Here is a 24706-nt window from a genome sequence, read left to right on the forward strand (position 1 = left end):
AAATGTTACCATAACAGTACATATTCTTCCCTTCACTGTTGCAGTATTCGTTCTTGTCTCCGCCCCCTCCCCTTCCTTTTCTCTATACTCATTTTTCTTTTTTATTTATGGGTGCACATGTTCCTCCTTTTCTCCTTGGACTGTTCCTCTTGGGACTTTTCAGTTCTTAAGTAGGTATATCTGTACGTCACCTTTATACTTTGTGCTGTGAGTGGGAGTATACGTGTGGTGTACGTCCTTTTACAAATCTTAAAGCTTTGGTATACTGCCTGGCTGTTGGTCTACCCTTGGCAGGGAGATTCCCTTTACTAAGGGTAAGGAATACTGCAGCAGTGAGGGGAGGCACATCTACTGTTATGGTAAGATTTTGCACAACTACTTTCTTAAAAGTTGTAGTGTTTCAGTAGTATTGGATGTCAGCTAGGAGGGAAGAGTACAATTGTGGTAAGCAGGTTCCTTATAATGTTGTTCACTCCCAGTGTTTCGTTTGACTAAGTGTAGAACACGACTACAAAAACTGCAATTAAATACACCTCTGTCCTGTCAGGACTTATTTGGAAACTTGCTACCTTAAGTGTGTCATCACCAAGTGATTGTGGAAAGATCCACCATTTTACATGTCCCACTCATTCCAAAAAAAAAAAAAATTCAAAGGGGGGTGTTACTTGGATAAAACCAAGTCCGTTTGCAAGCCTGACCAGTTGTTTAATTTCAAGAAGTCAAGTTGGGGCACACGGTCTAACATACTGTTACTAGATTTGTTACACCCACCGTAGAAGTCTTTACTTTCTGTAAAAGCAGTTTCCACTAGAACAATAGTCTCTGGAGCCTTGTACAAAAGTATTGACTCGAGCAATCCTAGAAGCAGCAGCTTGGTATTCTGTACATACTTTTACCAAACACTACAGGGTAGATGCTTTCTGTAGATCCATAGCCTCCTTTGCCAGGTTGCTTCTCCCTGATTGTCAGTTCTCCTATGACTGATCCATTCACCCTTATCACTCATTAAGCTTTGTGAATCTCCCAACATTTTGGAGTACTGCAACAGTGATCTAAGGAAGGACATAGTACAGTTGTGCAAGAATTTATCATAACAGTAGATGTCTTACTGATCACTGTTGCAGTATTCCTTCCCACCCATTGAGCTCCCTTTTTTGTCTTTAACTGGGTTTTGCCCTACTTCTCCTGGACAAGGGGGAGCCATTCTCTGTCTTTTCCCTTCTTAGCTGACCTTTACTTATCTTGTATCCTCCTGTGTCTTCAGGTCTTTTGGTTTTGAGATGGTCTGAGGTTTTCACTCTTATACATCACACTTGTGTACCCTTGCACCCTCAGGATTGGGTCATATGTTGGATGTATGCCTCTATGGAAGGTTTTGACTTTGGTACCCCAGCTGCACATTTAGGTTATTAAGTGAGATGACCCAACTGTTTGCAACACTGTACCAGTTATCAGTAGGACATCTATTGTTAGGATAAACTCTTCCCACAGTAAAATAAAGCACATTTATTTAAGATGAGATGTTTGGCATTGCTGGTGCCACACAAACCCTTTCAAATTTTACAAGTTGATGGCTAGCTGCTTGACGATTAAACACAATGTAGCTAAGAACCCTTTGAGATGCGATGATAATCAAAGGCCAGCCCTCCAGTAGTATGTCTCCCTCTGTTGCTTGCTTCAGGATTCATTTGTGCCATGGTCACTTGGTTAGCAATTCTTACCATCACCAAACATTAGTGCTTGTATCATGACTCGCAAGAGCTGAGCTTCCTTGGCAGTGTTGCATAGTTCAGCTTTCTGAGCTTCTCCCTTCTGGCATTTCTAGTTGTCTATCTTTTTGAGAGGTTTAATACTATTGCTTGGGAGTTTTCCCAAAAGTTGCATCACTGCAGAGAGTTTGATATCATAATGCCAAATACTCACTGTATCGGTTGGTCTGAGAATGAACCTGTCACAGGGGAGTACTACCCTTCTGCTTCATCCTCTTGCTTGAATATTGGCCTTCCATACAGTAGATGTGGTTGGGATGTATGTCACAGAAGTGCTTATTTATATACAGCCCCCCCAACCCAGTCTTTCAGATTATACTCACTGCATGCATGCGATGGAACTGATGAGTGTTTGCTGAAGGGACTAGGCACACACTCCTACCCACCGTCTCCATGATGTGTACCAGCTGGAGATGCAAACGCCCTGTGAGCATGAGTGTGGAACAGAAAAAAGGATAGCTGATCTTGGGAATTTGCAAGAGATAAAATTCCAGCAATTAATCCAGTCCATGGGGCTCCAGAATTCATTTGATGTGTTGAGTGCATACACTTTTGTTTTTGTGAAGAATTTGTAGTGAATAGTTAAGTATCAAAAAAGAGATTATATCTGATGGGACCAGTCAGTTTTTTTTCTACCTCTAGAACATCCTGCCTACAGGACTTTGTCATTGCAATGTCTTAGTTTTCCAGACCACTTATCTCTTCCCCTTTTCCCACAGTTCTATGTACAGAAGTACCCCCTCTTCACATCTCTCTGCTCCATACAAGTGCAGTCACATCTACCAGCTCTCCTAGTCATTTATTTTAGGAGGTTTTATTATTTTCGTATCATATTGGTAGACTTCTTATTTTTTCAGTTCCTCAGACCTCTGTTAATCTTTTATTTTAGGGTTACTGATTCTGTGCTTTAAGCTAACTTTCTTCTGATATTTTCTTCCTGTGGCACATTATGCATTATGAGTACATGCATTTTTTTCCTGAAGTGTTTGTATTTTTTAAGCTTTTTTTTCTCCTGTGCATCATTCTGTGGCCTTTATACCCAGGATCCCATGCCCACGCCAGGTCTGCCAGTTTCTAAATAGCCCCCATACTAACTCTGATTTAGCTGGGACTAGCCACATAAAATTGGGCTGTACTGGGTATCTTGGCTGCCACTATCAGCCCAGGGTATTTTTACTTTTAGGCCTACCCCTTTATCTTCCATCCCGTTGTGGTTGTGTCCGAGGGGCAAACATGCAGTAGGGGGTGTGCTGCATATCACCCCTCATCCACAGCAGCTCAACTTGGCCCATCACCCTTCCTCCCCATTTGGGCAATTTCCCCCCATGCCTCCACCAGGCTTTAATCCCTTCATAAAATCTCTGTAAAGACCTGTATCCCATGCTGCTGCAACAGACAAGTCCTCCCAATAATCTGTCTTAAAAAAAAAAAAAAAAAAAAAAAAAAAAAAAAAACTTGAACTGTAGAGTAAACTTGCTATCAGTCATGAAGAATAATTTTTTTTGTTTTTTTGGGTATTCCAACTTCTTCTTCTCTTAAGTATCTCTGATCAGAAGCAAAATTCTAGATGGTTGCTTCCCATATACTTTCCTGCTTCCCAGCTGTTTAGGCAGGACTACCTTCCTCAGAAATGTTTTGCTTAGTTCCCTGTTAGAGAGCAGTCTCCAACAGTGGAGTCTTTACTTCCTGTCTAGGCCATGTTTGCTGTTAAGTTTCTGTGCCCTGTGGTTTCTCCGGTACATTCAGGGAGTAGGATGTACCTTTAATCAGTACTTTTTCCTTAGTTAATAGTGTTTGGGCTGCATCCAATGTCTGTCCTGTCAGTAGCATAGCTCTTGTGCTACCACTGCTCCTTTTACATTTTTGATTAATGCTTTGAGGAAGCCATCTGCTATATGGCTTTCAAAAGCTTTGTTGAAGTGTCATGTGGTGCTATTTGATCCTTTGCTAACCATTTCCCATTCATGAATTCCTTTGATTCTCTCTCTCTTTAGATATCAAAATTCATGTTCTTTCTCCCTCTCAAGACTACTGCATCCTTTCCTGTCCTTGGGTTTTTCCTGCAGTGCCCATTTGAAGACTTTATGCTTCATTTATAAGACTGGCATTTCATACTTTAGATCTTGCTTTTATATCTCAAATGCAGAGAGATCTTGGGTTTTACTTCACCCTTTCTTTTCATCCCTCATTCTTTTACTGCAGTTGTATTCCCTTTCTTTTGGGACCAAGATGATAATCCTCAGGTTGGCTGTGCTTCTTTCAGGCTGTGGAATCATATTCTGCCGCTTGCATAGTCATTTATTACTGTTTTGCCAGGTTCCTCTTGGTTGAGGAGATCCTGTCTTGCTGGCTTTGTACCATATGTTTCATTTGGACCCAGACTGTCTCTTACTGGATTGCTTTTAGCCCGATACATCTTAGTCATTTCTCTGCATAATTTCTAGATTCCTCTTTGTTACTAAGGACTCCTGTCAGTGGCCTTGTACTTTTCCTTACAGTAAACCATTGGCTGATTTCGTCTTTTAGCCTGTTGGAGTAATCATTGTCTTTTGGTCATTTTCTGCAAGCTTACTGGGTCTGTCTACATTCTTGAGCTCTCTCTTTGCTGGTATTGCATTTTCTCACACATTAGGCTTAGTCTTTCTGGGGCTGAACAGTGTACTGCCTTTTGGATGTCCGTTGTTTTCACAACTGTTTCAGAATGCACATTTTTTTTTAATGTAACAGTTCCCACCCTTCTTATACCCCCAGTAACTGCATTACTTTCACTGTGGCAGTTAGTATAATGTGAAGTGGATTGCATACCTCTCAAGTGTACCTCATTATGAGGAACGTACCTCATTTGGGGTCTTAAAAAGTTCATGTTCCTCAAAGTTTCACATTGAAAGACTCTGTCACACATCCAGTGTTAGGAAGTTTTTAAGTGAAATCCATTGTAAATAGAAATTAACCATATTAATTCATTAAAATATCTTCTTTATAAATAAAACCAGCATATTTTAACCATCCTATAACCTTCCTAGTTGAAGTTGTTAGTAAGCCATTAGTATGTGCAACATTTTGCCCATTTGTTCCACATTATGAGGGCTAGTGTTCCTCATTTTGGACATGGAAGGTTGAGAGCTATGGTGGATTGTAGTCTTTTGTGGCAGTTAGTATAATGTGAAGTGGATTGTAATCCTTAGTCTGAGTGCACTAGTTCTCACCTGTTATATTTTTGAATGAGTGTTAATATTAGTCTTTCTCTTGGTTGTGAAGTATTTGTAGATTTGATATCTCCAGTTTAGATCCTTTTTGGAGATGGTGTCTTTTGAGACACGTGTTGTAATTATCCACCCCAGCATGTTCTGCTTGGAATTCTGCATTAGAGGTAGAGTTAGATGGAGTGGGACAGATCACGTAAAGAGTTGTGTGTTTACCATTACAAAGGATGAGTAGGACAAGGCCCTTCTTTCTCTACAACCCCGTCCTCCTTCCTTCTGGTATTTTGGTATGTGTTTGGAAGTTGATTCAGAGGACTTTTGCCTCCTTCCATGATTTCTTTTCATCTTGCTCTCCATGCTTTCTGTGAGCTAACACAGATATTAAGAGGCATTCTTTGCACATAAGTTTTGGAAAAGGAGAGGAATTGGGTGACTTTGGAAAGTTTTAGCTGCTGAGCTGCCCTCTTCCGGCTGCACTCAAGTCCCAAAGGGTAAAGACAGATTAATCTCCTGTATCATTATGGTAAGTGCATAACCTTTGGATTTATCAATTGATGCATTCTTTAATAAGTGCTTTCATTTGTCTTGTGCAGGATGATGACTTCTGGATTCCCAGCCGAAGTGGAAGGGAAACTCCAGTACCTATGGAGCAGGATCATCACTTTGATATGGATATGCTTATGTCAGAGTTTACAGACACTCTTTTTTCCTCCCATCAGTCTGTCTCCTGGCTGAATCCTCGTGAGTTAGGTAAGGTATTTTACCAAGTGTGATGGCCTAGTCACTAACTTTGATTTGCTTCTGTAATATATAATCTGATTTCCTCTCCTCTGTTCTTTAACAGTTGGGTTATCTGATCCTTCTCAGATCAGATGTCGGCCACTCTGATGTTGGTGCCAGTGTTTACATTCATCCACTTACCCTTAACCCCTTGCAAGGAGAGACTTCTCTCAGATCTCATTTAACACAGATACAATCTCTTTTGCTCAGACTGGTTTTTTGAGATGAGTGGAATTTTTCCATAGTGATTTCTTTGCAAGTAGGTCCTGTTTAGTATGCATCTTTTGTCTATCTTTTGTCATATTCTTCAGTTTATCCAACCACACTAGCTCTCCTTCCTGTCTTGAAGGGGGCAGGGTACACCTGTAGAGTTGCACGTAAGTGTCTCATGTTTGCAAAGTGGTTCAATACCTTGTATAGTCTCGTGTGTGTGTGCGTATGTATACCTATGTTTGTATGTTTAATGTGTGTGTATATATATATATATATATATATATATATATATATATAAATATATCTGTGTGTGTGTGTGTGTGTGTATATATATATATATATATATATATATGTATATATGTATATATATATAATATGGATTTAATCATAACACTGATAACACATATACATATACTGAGCTTAAAGAACATAAATCATAGCACTTTCTACCAAGTGTAAACAGGGGGCAAACCCCCCTGCACCCCTCCATGCGGAGGCTGCGCCCCCCACACCCCCTGCTACTTAAATATATCAACTCCAAGATTGCACTTAGTGAAGTGCAATCTTGGAGTTGATATAAATAAGTAGCAGTGGGTGTGGGGGGTGCAGGGGGGGCTTGCTTGTTTTGAGCTTTCAGTGTTATGAAGTGAATCTATATATATATATATATATATATATATATATATATATATATATATATATATATATATAAAGCTATATATAAGATATATATATATAGCTATATATATATATATATATATATATATATATATATATATATATATATATATATACACACACACACACACACACACACACACACACACACACCCCTTGTGTGTGTGGCGGTGAACATGCATGCGTGCATGTTTGTGCATACTCTTGCCTTGGATTGTTTTTCCATATACAGGTCTTGAGTGATTCTCTGAGGTCAGCAAGGTAGCCACCATCAGTGCGAATTCTCCATGGTGGTAGTGAATCTCTGTCCTTCTAATTTCTCAGTCTGTTTCATAGTTTGAGAGAGAGACCATCCTTCTGAAGTTATGCAGGCATAGTCAGCAATTCTTCACAGCCAGGCTAACAGACCCATCATTACAACCACTGCAGTAACCGTTAGACTGTGTGGGCATAAGCTCTGAGTCAGTGTTAGCCCCACTCCACTCCCCTCCCTGCCCTCAAATCTCATCCACCCCCACTAGTGCTAAATTTAAATCAGACTTTGCCACTCCCCTCCTGCTAAGTACCAATCAGCACCTCACGTCATTGAACAACTCTCCCCCCTTAACCCATTTCCTTCTGTCCCTTTCTTCCACATCCTGTTAGCACAGTCAGCCATCAAAATTTGCCCCCCCCCCAACAAAATGCAAACAAGCAAAAAATGCTAATTACCTTAATGCCTATACTGTTTCTGTTTTACCATCTCACTGCCTATGAACAAACATTTGATCGTGGTATTCACAACCCAAATGGTCAAAGGGGCACCCACGACTTCACACAACACCAAACACTTAACCATCCCAGCACAACGAATATACCACTCCTGTACAGCCACAAAACATAATCCTAAGACAAAGACTATATAAAACTTATAAACAAACTCCTAAAGCTCAGAGTATGCTGTCACTGTAACCTTATAACACATGGAGGCATTCATCCCAACCCTGGCTCACCCACACCTAATAACCTCCACTCCCCTACCAGAACCCCCACAGTCAAGCTACCCATGTATACTCCCACTAGTTCCCTCCTAGCATTTCACCTAAATATTAGAAGTACTAAAAATAAGATTCCCAACCTACATGCCCTCTTAGCAACCCACTTCCCGGACATTGTCTCTTACGGAAACCTGGCTAAAGCCCAGTACTACTGAGAAATACTACCTCCAGGGTACAATATTCACCAGTTAGACCGTGCTACAAGGAAAGGAGGTGGGATGGCAGTCCTTTACAAAAATACTCCAACCATTAATAGAGACATCATTCAACCTCCCCAATTCAGTAATGCGAAACTCCTCATAACCATGGTACAGATTAACCAAAACAAGCACTTGAACATCGTCTGTGCATATATTCCGCCAGGCAACAACCTAAATACCCTAGAAGATATCCTTTACTGGTTATCCACTACCTATCCCCAAGAAACCATAGTTCTTCGTGACTTTAACACCGACTGGCACACCTGCTCCTCCAATCCCCCCCCACCCATATAAACTTATCTGGGTTTAAACATACCATACCCTCTCCCACTATGATAAACAAACCAGCCAACAGGGAAAGTATCCTAGACTGGATCCTAGTTAATAACCAGCCCCAAGGTAGTCTCCCTGATGACCTCAGCGACCATTGTTTAACCTATATCATAAAACAAGGCAGGAAACCCTCACCAGCCCACATATAAAACAGAAACAGGAAAAACTTTGATGCTGCTATATTCCAAAACAAATTAAAAGCAGTTGACTGGTCAAAACTAAAAAAATCTAACATTAGAGGAGGCCATAGATCACTTTAACACTAAATTCCCAAGTATCCTTGATTCCCATGCTCCAGCACGTACAATAAAAAGTAGATCAAATACAGCACCATGGCTCACAAAAAGATATCAAAGCTAAAACCAATACTAGAAACAGAGCCTGGGCCAGCTGGAGAACAACTAAAGCCCCACTTGACCATCTAAAATATCGTCAACTCAGGAATGATGCAGAAAAATCTATTTTACTGGATAAAAAAAGCTTCTATCAAAATCTCCTACAAAAATGCCATAACAACCCTCAAAAGTTCTGGCAGGCTTAAATCAACTACTTTGTCCAGGTCATTCCACCACCCCAACCCTGGCTAACTACACCCATAGTTCCCCACAGACCATAGCTAGTGCCTTTAATAACTTTTTCACTGAAATAGTCCAATCACTAGCAAATCAACTAACCCCCTCTAACTTAAACCACATGCCTAATCTACCCAATAATCATCCCAAATGTAGTTTCCAACCAATATCCACTAATTTTATCAAAACACTTCTAAAAAAACTAAAACTTACCACCCCCGTTGCTGACTTCCTCCCTGCAGAGTACCTACAAATAACTGCAGATGCCATTGCATATCCCATATCTATCCTCATCAACAGGACCTTATCCGAAAATGCTATCCCTTCCCTCTGGAAAATATCTCGCGTCATCCCACTCCATAAAGGTGGTAGCTCCTCAGACATATCCAGCTATATAGACCCATTGCCATTCTTTCCCCACTAGCCATAATAATGGAGAAATGTGTACACAAGCAACTAATGCAATACCTTACACAGAATAACTTGCTATCCAACTCCCAGCATGGTTTCAGGCCATACCACAGCACCACCTCAACCCTCCTTTCCTTTACTACTGCCATAAACCAAAACAGGAATGACAATAGGCTAACCTCCGCCCTCTTTCTTGACCTATCAAAAGCCTTTGACATGATCAACCATGAACTTCTCATTCTTTCACTAAAATCTATTTCCCTCAACAAGCCTCCTATCCAGTGGTTCCAAGCCTCCCTGACTGGTAGACAACAGGCGGTACAGTGGCAGGACAAACTCCAACCAGCTACCTCTCACACTTGATGTCGCTCAAGGGTCCATACAAGGTCCACTGCTCTTTATTTTTATCAACGACCTTCACACTGCTATCCCTAAAGCTACCTGCATTCAATATGCAGATGATTCCATTCTGATCTGCTCAGCCACCTCCCCATCCGAACTGCAATCCTTAACCCAAAATACATTTAACACCATTGAGAACTGGCTCACCGACCAACGCCTACTTCTGAATCCCAATAAAACTAAACTTCTACTCTTCTCTCCCACTAGTAGATCTACCACACTTTCATTCTCTGTCACATCTAACAATGGTACCACTATTTCCCCAGATCATCACACCAAACTGCTAGGGGTTATCATAGACAATAATCTCAAATTTGACCTACAGGTCAACAAAACCATACAGACCATCAATAAGATGCTTGGATCACTGTATAGAAAAAAGACATTTTAAACCCCACTGGCTAGGACTGCAGTTGCCTGATCACACCTACTCTCTACTCTTTTATATGCCTTGCCTGTACTCTCAAACCTCAACAAATCTGAACTAGGTAAGCTGTCCCATAGCTACAATCATATTGTCAGATTCGCCACTGGCTCCACCTATAGATCCCACCACTGCCAGAACCTTAAACAACTAGAGTGGCTTGAACTGCCCAGCTTAATTCAATTCAATCAACTCTTAATAGCGCACAAAATTTTGTACCACCCTGAGGATACCCCCTCACTTAAAAATATTATTAAACCATGTAGCAACCTGAGATCCCTACAGTCAGCCAATAAACTACTGGTCCAAACCCACAAAGCTAATAACTCTGCTGGTGAATCCCTGTTTGCCAACTTCGTTGGCAAAACCTGGAATTCATTGCCAAACTATATAACCCTACAATCCTCCAAAAGTCTCTTTAAAAAAAAAAAAAAAAAAAAAAAAAAACTCAAATAGTATCTCAAAGTGAATTGGCTATGTCCATGTACCAACCCTGATTAAGTTATAAACTGAAAGCTTATTCTGTAATTATCATAACTTGTAACTATGTCACCAAGCTCTGCTTCCAATCTGATGTCTCTTACTTTTAATTGTGTCTGTCCATGAGAATTGTGAGTCCCTACTAGGGAACACTACTAAGCCATTGTATATGATCACTTTTTTTATAATTGTTTGCTAACTTCTGTGTAGTCTATGTGGAGTTTTTCTACCTGGCCCTCCGCTAAAAATGGACATGTATCCAGTCTGACTATCCCGGTAAACAAATGTAAAATAAATAAAAATAGTGAGTGAACCTGTAGTGGCCATTTGCTGTTCTTCAGACCACTAACTCACTTGTCTCTGCTGTACCCTGTCAGCCATCAGGAACTGAGGGTCAGACATGTCCTCTTTGGCTGTTTCCAGTTAGTCTGGGCATGGGAGAATCATCTTCTGTGGCAGATGGAGTTCATCTGGGGAGGCTACTGGATGTGCCTGGGGAAAAGGCCTCTTGAAGGGGCACAGATTCTTCCCCTAGTATGTCACAGAAGATGCCTGTTAAGATATACTAATTTGATTAATGTGGAAATTAGTTTAGGGAGTATAAGATTTTTGCAGCAACCCCCTTAAGATCTTGTACATCCCCTTTCATGTCTAAGAAACAAATGGAGATGGGGAGGTAATAACAAACAGGAACTTTTACACTAAAGGGACAGTACAAAACTTCAGTATGGCTTTGGTGCCATGCCTAGTTTTTTCCCCCTTCCCTCCTGCTTGAATCTCTCAAAAACTGTCCCAAAACACTGTCTCTGTTCATTCCCCTTTGGCAACAGATTGTAACACACATGCGGGTTAAAGTTGGTTCAGGTGTGGTACATTTGGCACTGGCTACAAAACCTCCTTTCATGGGAGTTCCACCCCACCCTTCAAACCAAACAGAATGTTTTTTCCTTCCCAGGTTTTTCAGCTTTGCTTACTGTAAGAGTCCTAGAACAAGTGCCATGTATCCAAAGGCTTTTATTCCAGAATACTTCTGGTACAAAAGAAAGAGCGTTCCTGGAGACTGGTTTTAATTCTTCCTATTTCAGTGTGGGAAAGTTCCAGTATTCAATGTCGAGACTTCAAAGTCCGTTACCTCTTATTCACCAGGGAAGCAACTTTTATGGTGACATGGCACCTAAAGGTCTCTGAACTTCTGTGTTTGAGTCATACAGTCAGTTCTCTACATTACCCTTTGGGTTATCTGTTGCTTCAAGTCTGTTTACAGAACATTGTGGTACACTCATTGCTTATAGTAGAGTGCATGGCATTTTTTTCTTCCTTATTTGGGTGACTTATTTTTACAGAGTCTTCTTCCAGATGTCAAGAATTCTTAACATGGGTCTGAACTCTCTTGACTAATCTGGGATTCCAGATAAACATTCAGAAATTATCCTTAAACTTATCACACTGCAGTGTCTTTTCATGTGTCTTATAGACACTCCACAGCAAAGGTTTTTGATTTAAAAGAAGGTGAAGCTTTATTTGGAAGTCCTTGAGCATCTCATTTCAGTCTCTGACTTCAGCCAGAGTGTTTCTCATGAGTTTGGGGTTTATGGCACCCATAATTCACAAGATTCCTCTCACCCTGTTGTACATGAGAAAGATTCTACACTGTCTAAAAAGAAACACATGGACCTAGCACTTGCATCTTTTAGATTTTCAGATAACTGTCTTGGGCTTTGTCTAAATGCAACTATACTCGTGAAGTCTACAAGTAGTTGCATGTCTCCCCTTTTTCTCCTTAACCTGTAAGTCAGTCTTTAACTACAGATGCCTCAGAATTTCCTTGGGATAGTTCCTATGCAGGGAAATGTATAAGGCCTGTGGAATTCTTTAGACAGGCCAATCATAATTTTCAAACAGTTGTACAACACCACAGTGATGTGAAACAACAGAAAGCTATTGTGCAAAAAGCCGTACCCTCTATATAGGTTGACTGTGATCAATTGGGAGTTAACTCTTCATTATTCCTTAACCCTCCAAGTATATTACTGTCCCTTTCCTTATCAGTGTTGCAGTATTCTTTACGTTTAGGATATCCTACCATGGATAGATGAACATTTTTCCTGCAGCCCAAAGCCTTTGCACCTTCCAGGCAACATACGTGAGACGTATGTTCTAAGTCCAAGGCGTAAGGTACATAATTGATGTAATATGGGCAAATCCTCAGAGCTTATTTTCCTCCAGTACAACACTACATTGAATTCAGTTGGCTAGACGTTCACATGGTTGGTTCAGCTTTTGAGCCTCCTAAAGAAAGATAAGTGCCCTGTTGGGGTTTCTTCCTTCCTCCTCTTTATTTTTTTTTTATTTTTAGGAAAATGTGAGTGTGGGAGAGGCAGATTCCTTATAAAGACAGACATGAATTATGCCTTTTTTGTTTGGGTGGACACAGGGCCATACTCTGAGTGAGGGCTGTTAAGTATTTGTCCCCAAGACTCTCTGTAGTCACTCATCATCCCTTTCCATTTATTTGGAGAACCATTGCCTGAAATTGTTAGTTCAGAGTACCATGGCCTCTGAATCCACCCACTCCATTTATCATCCACGTAAGTAAAAAGCCAGAAAGGCGCACACCGATCTTGTGATTGTCCAGCCTTCTCCAGATATCTCCATCGGTTTGGATGAAGAACCTGAGGACCATTGGTGCCTACGTCAGCTCCCTCTGTCATAACTTAGTTGGAGGCTGACATAGAGCTGCCTACCCACACATATGCTTAGACAATTCCAACGTTCTCTGCAGATGTTGAGGGGGGACCTCAGCTGATTGTATTGCAGAGGGCCTAAGTGAATTCTCCAAACACTTGTTGGAGAGGAGGTGCATGGTACCTTTATTGAATCTAGGCAGGGATCTAAACTTCTTAGATGTGTTAAAGCTGATGTTCATTTAAAAAAAAAAGGCAGAAGACCAAACGTATGGCTCCCTTAGCAGGGTGGCCTAAGAGTTAAGGTGTTTGCCTTACAAACACAAGGTGCAGTTTTTGAGTCTCACAAGGGATAATTGACTAGGCTTAAAATGGCTCGCAAGGGCAGTTAGCTTAGTACTAATCTATGAACCTATGAATAGCAGAAGTTTACTTAAGGGGCTTTTCAATGCCTTTATTGTCCTAAAGCCCCTCAAGGATTATCTGTTCCTTTGTTCTCCTTTCAGATGTCCTGGGGAATCTGATTAATGTGAGGAGTTGGATTTACTCTGGTGAAGAGTCATTGGTATACTTTTCTCAGATACACACTCATCTGGTCTTAGGGTCTGAGGAGGAGTAACTTATGGAGGAGCTGTCCTCTGGAGATACTGTAGTTCTTATGATGGAACACTTTAAGTGGGATTGTTCCCAAGTTTCTGACATTCAGAAGAGGTACTGTGAACTCTTGCAAGTAGATTCTCCTAGGTTTTCTGCTGTTCTTCCAGTTCTTGATGCCCTTCTGGACACACACTTCAGCTTCTCAAACTTTTGATTCCCAGCCTTCTGCCACTAGGAAGCCTGACATGTTCTATAAAGTTCTTGAAGCCCAAATGTTTTTGTATAAAAGTCCTATTTCCCATCCAACTGTTATATATGTGGCTACTAATAAACCACCTAAGTTGCTATCCTCCACTAAGCTTTTACCTTCTGATAAGGACATGCGGGCAATGGAGAGGTATGGAAAAAAAGTGAACACTTCTACTTTAGCTTTCAGAGCTGTTAACTTCCAGACGTATATGACTAGATATGTGCTGTCTCTACTTTCTAAGCTGGGAAGCATTCTGACTGATGTCCTTGACTCTGAAACAAAGACTTCTCTCCTTTCCCTTTTGAGTTATGCTTCTCAGGTGGCTTGCCATTCTAATTAAATGCAGCTATGCTGCTGCTGCTGCCTCCTCTAGGTCTGCTGTTTCTGGATCTGTGATGGGATAGTTTTGCTTATGTCTGTAGGCTTTTCCTGAGGATATTCAAGGCTAAGATACTGAATTATCCTTTGGACAATAAGAATCTATTTGGCATTGTAGCTGTTGAGCTGTTTAAGACCCTACAAGATAAGGGTAAATTTATGCAGGATCTGAAGCAAATGTTTTTCCTCCTATTCCTAAATTTTAGAGAAATTATCCATCTAAATCTTCCTTTGTCCGCAGAAAAGCTAGTCAGCCTTTTAGAGGTAAAAGGGCTTTCATGAGAATTTTTCCTGACAAGCTACTTATGATGATCCAAATATTTAGACATATGAAGTGGGGCATACGTATTTCAGTCTCCCACAGGTTTAACCGAGTCAGCAGAAGTCCAGTCATTTCACTTTGTATTAAGTCATATTTGACAAATGTTGTTGACACTTTATAGTCTCACATTTATTCAATAAGTTCAGTATTGCTGGTCTTCCTGTTCATCTCTCTCTCAACCCCAGACTCTGGTTCAGATCCAAGGTGCTTTGGATTCTTGTAGTCTTCTCATGTTCTTTTTCTGTGTCAAGCATTTTTTCATTAGAACATTAGAAAAGGTTTCACTGCCAAAGTCTGTCTAGAAGCTTTATTGTCAGAAGAATGAGAAGCAATGCCCCCTTTTATCTGATGGCTCACTTTTTGTTTGATAGACTTTTATATTTACTCCTTAGCCTGTTCAATATCAAGACATGACTTTAATCTCCCAAGAAAATAAGAAAAGACCTATTCTGAAGACATCTGGGTTCAGCAGCTTGAATTTTACACCTGCCGCTCAACGTTCCTTGAATGCTGGAGTACATTTCCTTCTGTTTTCCACACTCCAGTGTCTCCAATTTTTAATACTTTGCCCTTTTGCCACAGTTTTGTCAGGATCCATTCTGCTATTATGTTTGCATCTTTACTAATACAAGTCTTGGGCTGCTTTCTACCATTTTGTGAAGCAGCTCTTCTTGAGCAGTCTCTTATTCAGCCAGTCTGTTTCTTCAGTTCAACCTCTGGGTTTTGCAGTTTTGTCAGATGTTCATCGTGTTACACTGCTGCAGTCATCACACTTGGATTATCCTGCCGTCAGGCGGTCCCGCAGTCGGCCAGAGTTCCAAAGTCTTGGTCTGGCGTCGGTTGCTGTTGCTTCTTCCCTGACGTCAGTGCGCCAGGGGTATATAAGATGCATCCGATGCCATTTTCTTCAGTCTTTCTTTCTGAGCGGTGCCGAAGCAGAAGCAGTTCGCAAGTACCGGTTGGCCGACTCCTGAAATTTTCGAAGTTGAATTTCAGATCCGAAGTCTTCAATAAAGCTAAGTACCCCGTTGGGGAAACTTTTTTTCTTGCCTCAGACTGATGTCAGAAAAAGTTAATAATTGTATTTCTTGTGGGAAGCAAATAAGGACTTCCACTCTTACTGTATTCCATGCCTAGGCCCTGATCACGACGTCACTAGTTGTCGGTTTTGTGCTAGATTTAACAAACTCACTATAAAAAGATGTTTTGATTTTGCTTTGCACTACTTTGGCCGAAGGTTCAATTATACTATGCCGTCGAATCAACCGACGACCGCAATTCCGAAAAAAACTCAAAGACAAGGATAAACACAGGCATCCGAGGTCCAAAACAGACGACGAAACCTCTTATAGGCCAGTCGCCGGTTCTCAGTGAGGCGCTTTCGCAGCCCCTGACACCTGCTACCTCAGAGCCACAGGCCACCTCCGACTCCCACGTGGAGACTACTAGGCCTCTGGAAACTCAAGGTATTGGGCCTACGGAAACTAATCCCTCAAATGGGTCCGGAGCCGCTGAGCAGGCACCGGCTTCTGAGGGTGTTTTCAGACCTTCTCATCTTACCATTAAATCAACAGCCAAGACAAAGGTACCATTAAAGACAAAGAAACAAGTACAGCATTCTCCTGGACAGTCCTTCATGCCTAAGAAACAGATGCTCAAAGTGGCCGAAGACCTCATTACTCTAATCAGGGGTTCCCATCCCCCTCCTGAGAAAAGACCTAGGCAGGATACAGATTATGACTCCTCTGATCAGGTTTCCATTTCCTCTGATTCCTCTTCAGACCAGGGATACTCTTTACCCCCCCCCATGAGGACTCTGATGCTGAGGAATCTATCCCTTCAGCCTCTCCTCCTGAGGATTACTCTTTTGGGGAAACTTTACATACCATGAGGGAACATTTCCATTGGGAAAGTCAGGAATACTCAGAATCCAAGAAAAGGCTCAGGGATTTCCTCTTATTGCCTCAGCACAGGCCCCTGGCTATTCCGCCTGTACTAGACATTGTGGATGATGTGTTCTCTGAATCCAGCTTATCTGCTCCAGCCAAGCCAGATAGGTATTATAGAGTCCCTGACTCTCACAAGTTTCTATACAAAAACCCTTCTGCTGATCCAGGAACTATTTCCCAGGGTCCAAAAGGGGTTAAGGCTTCCATTGCAAAAAATCCAGTACCCTCTGACAGATTCCAGAGCTTTGGATAGATGGGGGAAGAAAGTATACACTTCTGCAACTTTAGCAGTAAGAGCTTTAAATTGCCAGTTTCACATGCTTAAGTACCAACAATATTTAATGGCTCAGTTAAAACAGAAAATGCTTGCTAGCTCAGAAGCTCCTGATTATAAAGAAATGCAGGATTTATTGCATGCAGTTGAACAGGTGGGACAACATACTCTGCAATGTCGTTTTGATTCTTTAGAGGCCTCTTGTAGAGCCGCAGTTACAGGTTCTGTTATTCGAAGACATGCTTGGTTAAAAGAACAGAGTTTACCTGAACATGTTAAGGCAAAGTTATTGGATGCTCCTTTACAACATGATACCTTGTTTGGTGTTAAGGCAGAAGAGGTGTTAAAGAAAATGGAGGATAAAGCTAAATCTATGCAAACAGTCAAGGATTTCTTACAGGTACAGCCACCTCGGTTTAGCAGAAATTGGCCAACAAAAAATTGGTCCTTTCCACTGTCAGACAGGCCACAGAGAGGCAGATACAGACGCCCAAGAGGCAGATCTCAACCCCAAGGCTCAAACAGACAACGACAGTGGGGCACCTCAACCCCAAAAGGAAGTGAGGACAAGTCTCAACCTTACAGGAAACGGTCACAATGACTTTGCCTTGCGTACGCCAAGCATGTCCCTTCTGGAAGCCCCCTTAGGGGGAAAACTAGCACTTTTTTCTCAAAACTGGCAAACAATCACCCAAGACAAATGGGTCCTGAATATTGTGTCTCAAGGTTACAGATTCCACTTCCATACTTTACCAAAGCTAAAAGGAATGCCAGACCTGCCACAAAATCAATGGGCAGAGGCACAAAAACAAATTTCAGCCCTCATGGACATGAGAGCTATACAAAAAGAACCACAACAGGAACAAGGACAAGGATTTTACTCAAGACTCTTCCTGGTCCCCAGAAAGGACAAAGCCTGGAGGCCCATACTAGACCTTTCAGTTCTAAATACTTACCTGGATATTCCGAAATTCAAAATGTTGACATTACAGCAGCTTCTACCCATGCTGGGCAAGAAGGCTTGGCTTGTTACTCTGGACCTCAGAGGCATACCTGCATGTCCCTATCAGACAAAATTGCAGAAGATACCTTCGATTCAAAACTGGTACAATGCACTACCAATTCTCTGCACTGCCCTTTGGCTTATCTACTACGCCCAGGGTCTTCACAAAGTGCCTGGCACCAGTAATTGCATTTTGCAGGCAAAAAGGAATTCAAATATATCCATACCTGGACGACTGCCTCATTCAAGCAGAGACAAAGGACATTCTTTTACAGCATCTGGCATTTGTGAAATGGTTGCTAATTTCTCTAGGGTACACAGTAAACAAAAATAAGTCAAAACTAGTGCCCTCACAACAGATTACATTCCTTGGTGACAGCTTAAATACAACGGCCCAGATGGCTTACCTCACGCCAGACAAACAAGCGCAACTAACTCAATATTTTCATCTACTGGGAAAAACGTCCCATCTCCCTGCAAGAAAAATTCTGCAAGCCCTGGGATTCATGGCATCCTGCATACTACTAATACCATATGCCAGACTGCATATGAGGAAATTACAATGGTACCTAAAAAGTGTTTGGACTCAACATTCTCACAGTCTAGAAGCAGTAATTCCAATAATTCCCTGCCTACAACAGGAGTTTCGATGGTGGGCACAGGCATGTCACCTAAACAAGGGTCAGCCTTTTACCCAACCCACAGCCAGGCAAACTCTAACAACAGATGCTTTGGATTACGCCTGGGGAGCACACATGGCAGGAACATGCATTCAGGGCAAGTGGACCACAGACCAGATGCATCTTCACATCAATCAAAAAGAGATGTTGGCTGTTCAAAATGCCTTAACAGCTTTCAAGGACCTTCTACACCCAGGACAACTATTACTGAAGACAGACAACACCACAGTAATGTGGTACATAAACAGACAAGGGGGCACTCACTCTTACCCCTATGCAGGCAAGCCACGACCTTGTGGAACACAGCTCTAACGTACCAAGTTCACCTGCAAGCACAATTCCTGCCAGGAAAGAAAAATACTCTGGCAGACGACCTAAGCAGAAATATCATGGACCCTCACGAATGGAAATTGAACCCACAAATCTTCAGCATGATAATACAAAAATGGGAATGCCCAGACATAGATCTTTTTGCCTCCCCTCTGAATTGCCAACTACAAAAATTCTGCACAAGGACTTATCACAAACAAGCATGGAAAGTGGATGCTCTTCTGTTCAGCTGGAAAAACCTAAAAGTCTATGCCTTCCCACCACTGCCTCTCCTTTCAAAGGTACTCCTAAAAGCCAGACAAGAAAAACCACAGATGATCCTGATTGCTCCAGACTGGCCACACCAGCACTGGTACCCTATCTTAAGGAACTTGGCTCAGGGCCCACCATGGATTTTGCCCCAAATGCCACACCTTCTGACTCAACAAAATAATCAGATCCTGCACGGTCAGCTCAAAACCCTAAACTTGGCTGCATGGCAAACAGGCCGCACCTCTCTCTAAAGCTGTTATGGATGTCATTTTGGAGGCCAGGAGGCCTAGCACCAGGAAAGCTTACTCAGAAAAATGGAAGAGATTCTGCGCCTGGAACCAGGCTCACAGCCTTGACCCTCTTGTTCCAAACATTCCTCAGATTTTACAATACTTAACTGAGATGCTGGACAGAGGCCTATCCTTTTCCTCAATTAAGATTCACGCCTCTGCCATTTCTGCACATGACAACTCAGATCCTCCTTTATTCTCTCATCCCTTGCTAAAGCAGTACCTCAGAGGGGCTAAAAACATAAGACCGCCCCGGAGAGCACCAACACCAACTTGGGACCTCAATTTTGTTTCGGAAAAACTGACCCTACCACCTTTTGAGCCAGCCAATACAGCCGATCTAAAATTTGTATCATGGAAAACAGCTCTGCTCCTGGCAGTAACTTCAGCATGAAGAGTCTCAGAGCTACAGGCATTAATGGCAGTGGAACCTTTTATAATTTTTCATCAGGATAGGGTATCTTTAAGGACAAACCCTACCTTCATGCCAAAGGTGGTATCCAGTGTGGCTCTTAATCAAACCGTCCATTTGCCTACTTTTTATCCAAACCCCCAAAATAAAGGGGAGAAACTTCTGCATTCTTTGGACATACACAGGCAGCTACACTTCTACTTGGACAAAACAAAAGCTTTCAGAAAAACTGATCAACTGTTTGTGGCATATGCTGCAGGATCACAAGGCAAGCCTAGCTCAAAGCAGACTATATCCAAATAGATAGGACACTGTATTCGGTACTGCTACACACAGCATGAAAAATCAGTCCCTAATAACATTAGGCCTCATTCCACCAGGGCAACAGCCACTTCAGCAGCCTTTCTCAGAGGAGTACCTACCAAGGAAATTTTGGAGGCTGCAACTTGGAGTTCAGTGCACACCTTCACCAAGCATTACCACCTGCCTCTTTACTCTAAATCCAGAGCAGGATTTGCCACCAGTTCTGCAGGGCCTCTTAGCCAATCCTAACTCTTTATAGACCAGCCACCCAAACTTAGCTTTGGGATTCAACCCAAGTGTGATGACTGCAGCAGTGTAACACGATGAACATAGTACAGTTTTGTACCTACCATAAATGTAGATGTTCGAGTGTTGACACTGCTGCAGTCCAGGTTACCCTCCCCCCATCCCCTCTGAACTAGCTGGACTTATCTATACCTTCCATCCTATACAACCTTTGGGGAGTATTTGCTGGTAACTGAAGGTATTATTTTTATTTCATATGTATATTTTTGATTAACAGTATGTATTGCCTACCCACTTGGGGGCACCTGACATCTGGGGGAAAACAAACTGAAGAAAATGGCGTCTGATGCATCTTATATACCTCTGGCGCACTGACGTCAGGGAAGAAGCGACAGCAACCGACGCCAGACCAAGACTTTGGAACTCTGGCCGACTGCGGGACCGCCTGACGGCAGGATAACCCACGTGTGATGACTGCAGCAGTGTGAACACTCGAACATCTACATTTATGGTAGGTACAAACTGTACTTTCAGCTAAAATCTTCTTCCATTTTTTTACAGCATTTTATTTGAATTGATATACTCCTTCATTCTTTCATTTATTTTAATCAGCACTATGCACATTTGCTTTGCTTTTTTCTGTAAGTTATTGTAAGCCATGTCTTGCACCAAAGCTGGAGCTTGAACTCCTTTTTGCTGAGCAGCTGCAGGATTCTTCCCAGTCAGTGTTTTTTCTCCACATTTTCTAGTTAATTTTATCCAGGCTCTCAGGCGTTTTCTTTCCTGGCATCCAGGGAGTGTACATACTAGCCAGTAACTGAATTTACTAAAACTTGCATATTTTGGCCCTTATTTCTTAGTTTCTTTTTTCACACAGGGTGAGCTGAAGTCAAGCTGTTGATCAGAGTGCAACCATTTTGAAAGTCCTGTGGTCTAATTTGATATTAACCCATCTGTCAGTATTTTCCTGGGGAGAACCCACCCAGCAGAAACTTTTTAGCCGCACATTTGCCCCACTTTTGCTTCAGTAGAGAGCAAAAAGAGCAATAGAGCCAACGCTACCATTTCAGGATGCATTCGCATAGTCTTCCAACACCAGCCTGTGGTGTTTGGGATACTAAGCAGCCCTGCAATTTACATAAGTATCCTTTGGAACAGTTCTTCAATGACAAGAGAAGGCACCAAAACTGCTTTAGCTTTGTCTCCTTCCTTACCAAACTTTTGACACTGCTGACTCATCTTCCAGAACCTTCTCACATCTTTTGTAGTGCCTGGCCAATAAAAAGTGTGTACAGGCCTCCTTTCTTCTATGCCTAAGTGGCCTGAAAGGGGAATGTCATGGGCTGTGGCCTGAAGTGTCTGATGGTAGGCAGTTGAGACTATCATCTGCTGTATAATTTCTCCTAGGTCTTCAAGTCTATTCCTGTACAGTAACTACTTTTTGCATTCAGTATCTCTCAATATCTCTCCAGTTCTGTCCCAGCCACTTATCCATACTTCTTTACACTCTCCACACATTGTACCAAACCTGTTTAATATTGCCCATCACCTTTATTCCAAATATAGACTGATTAACTGCACTTCAGATGAAACCAAACCAAAATTTTGTGCCAGAATCCTTTGCCAAAAACAAGTATGCATAATTTCCCAATATACTAAAATCCTTCTAGGAGGAAATTACACCCTAATCCTGGCCCCATCTATCACAATAAACAAAAATATAATTCTGTCCTACACACTTCTGTAACCCAACAATAGCCACTGCCCAACCCTGGTGATATAATTTTTGTCGCAATAAATGTTAGAAGCATAAGAAATAAAATTGCTAAACTACATGCCTGGGTTACCCAACATAACTGATGTTCTTGCTGTAACTGAAACTTGATTTAAACCCAGAATAATGACTCCGAAGTTGCACCACTTGGCTATAATGTCATCTGTAATGACCATATGAAGAGGAAAGGTGGTGATATTGCTTTGATATTTCCCCAACACCTACTACATTTCCCCTTATAGCAAACCGGTGCCAAAATTCTATTCAGCAGTGCTTCGTATTCCTTTCCTCAAAATAAACAATTATAAACAAATATGTATTACTATCATTTACATCGCTCCTGGTGGCAATACAACTGTACTGGAAGATATCATACCTTGGATATCCATAACGTTTCCACAAGAAAAAAAATACTATTAGGTGATGTAAATGTCCTTTGGCTGGATATAAACTGCCATGCATCTAGCATGAACGTATATGGTTTCATACAACTAATTAATAGCCCCACACATTATACCAAGACTTCAAATTCCCTATTAGACTGCATCCTAGTGTCAAGACCCTAGCAAATGCACCACTACAGGTACAATGTCAGAGTCTTTGTGATTATCTCCCAATCTATGCAACCATATAGCTCACACATCCAGTTGAATAACATGCTTATAAAACAACACACAACCTTTCTATATTTAACCCAGAAATGTTCATTACTACACTATCATCTATTAACTGGAACTTTCTAAAAATCCTCCCCTTAGACAATGCTGCAAATGAATTTAGTATCACTTTTCTAAATATCCTTACACCTCCTAGAATGACGAGACTGAAAACAAACAATCCAATTTTGCTATCCAAAAGGAGTAGAATATTAATGTAGGATAGAGAAAAAGCACACTGGCAAAAATCTAAAACACCCCAGTATTTAGAAAACTTCATAATGCTACTAACAAGCAAGTAAATGAAGACAAAAACTGTACTATAATAACTTTCAGAATAATACTAAACACAACCCTAAAAAATGTTAGACACCCATTACGGAAATCTGACATTCTGGCCAGGAATTCAACCCAAACACCTCTCCTGATAACTCTCACTCAAAACTGCAGTACAGTTCTGCTTACTTTATAGATAGTATAGCATCTCTAACCAAGGATTCCTCAGCATCTAATCCAAACCCTGCCCAACAGCCACATATCATCACATCCTCTTTCACCTTCAAACCTGTGCCCACATCCTATATAAACCTACTCTTAAACTTAAACCATGCTCTTCTTCAGCTGATGACCTTCCTTCCAAGTGAGTACCTAAAATTAACAGCCAATAGCATTGTCTATCCTTTCTCAGTTCTTATAAATAGGTCAGTCCAGGAATCACACTTTCCCTCTCTCTGGAAAAAGTCTCACATTATTCCTCTGCACAAAGGAGGAAATTTAACAGATCTTAATAACTTAGACCTATAGCAATGCTATCTTGTATCCCCTCTGCAAAATACTTGAAAAATGTATTCAGAAACAATTCTAGACAGTCTCCTACAAGAAGAACTCCTATCCCCTACACAACATGATTTCTGCCCTCATAGTAGTAGCACTGCCCTTGTAGCCTATATAGATACTGTCAGTAAAGCTAGACATAACCGCAGTCCAGTCTCTTCCTTATTTCTAGACTTACCTAAATGCTTCGACAGTTTGTCACAGCCAACTTCTACTTTAGATGTCCTCCCTGAGCCTCTCCCAGCCCACACTTCTATGACTCAAAGGCTATCTAATAGGTATCAGTCAGTAAAATGGAATTCTATGCACTTTCCTTACTTTCCAGTCACCACTGGTGTACTGCAAGGCTCTATCCCTTGGTCTACTCCTCTTTAACATTTTCACCAACACCTTCTATACATCCACAAAACAGGCCACCCTAATACAATATGCAGATGTTTCTATTCCCATTTGCACATCTGCCAACATAGTACACCTCAAAAAAATACTCTGGAAGCTTTAACAGCCACTGAAACATGGCTTTGTAACTCAACTCCTGATCAACCCAGAAAAAAACAAACTATGAGGGGGTGCTGAAAAGTTCTAAGCCCAACTACCTTTCTAAATTCTGAGCATTATTTTGCCTCTGTAGCTGAAAAGAGGGTTATTTCATCTTGTAAAGTCACAAAAAGTAGCAACACTGAGAAAACCAAAGTCAATGCAACTCACTGCCAGCTGGTGCAAACACTATCATTTGGTTCATCTTGTAATGTGCCAATTTGCAGAATCGCAATGCGTTGTTTGTTTCAGATGATGATTGATCGAACAATGTCAAAAAGTGTGGAATTTTCAAGTGTGAAACTCAGAGCTGTCATGAAGTTCCTATTCCTGCAGATGAAAACTCCAAAGGAAATCCATGAATATATGATACAAACATTGAGTGATAAGTGTCCGTATTACCCAGCTGTGAAGTGGTGTGCAAACTTTTAGC

General features: G+C 41.4%; 1 protein-coding gene across 1 annotated transcript in view; it reads left to right on the forward strand.

Annotated features, from left to right (window-relative positions):
* Positions 1-24706, forward strand: part of LOC122799503 (MLX interacting protein) — a gene marked incomplete in the record, with an annotated part of 1086811 nt that overhangs the window by 185007 nt on the left and 877098 nt on the right. The window contains 1 exon segment of the mRNA XM_044068616.1: positions 5566-5722. Within this exon segment, the coding sequence (XP_043924551.1) occupies positions 5566-5722 (157 nt within the window).

The sequence above is a fragment of the Protopterus annectens genome, chromosome 4.part0 (assembly GCF_019279795.1).
Source record: "Protopterus annectens isolate FY-2018-M chromosome 4.part0, PAN1.0, whole genome shotgun sequence".
NCBI classification, from domain to species: domain Eukaryota; kingdom Metazoa; phylum Chordata; order Ceratodontiformes; family Protopteridae; genus Protopterus; species Protopterus annectens.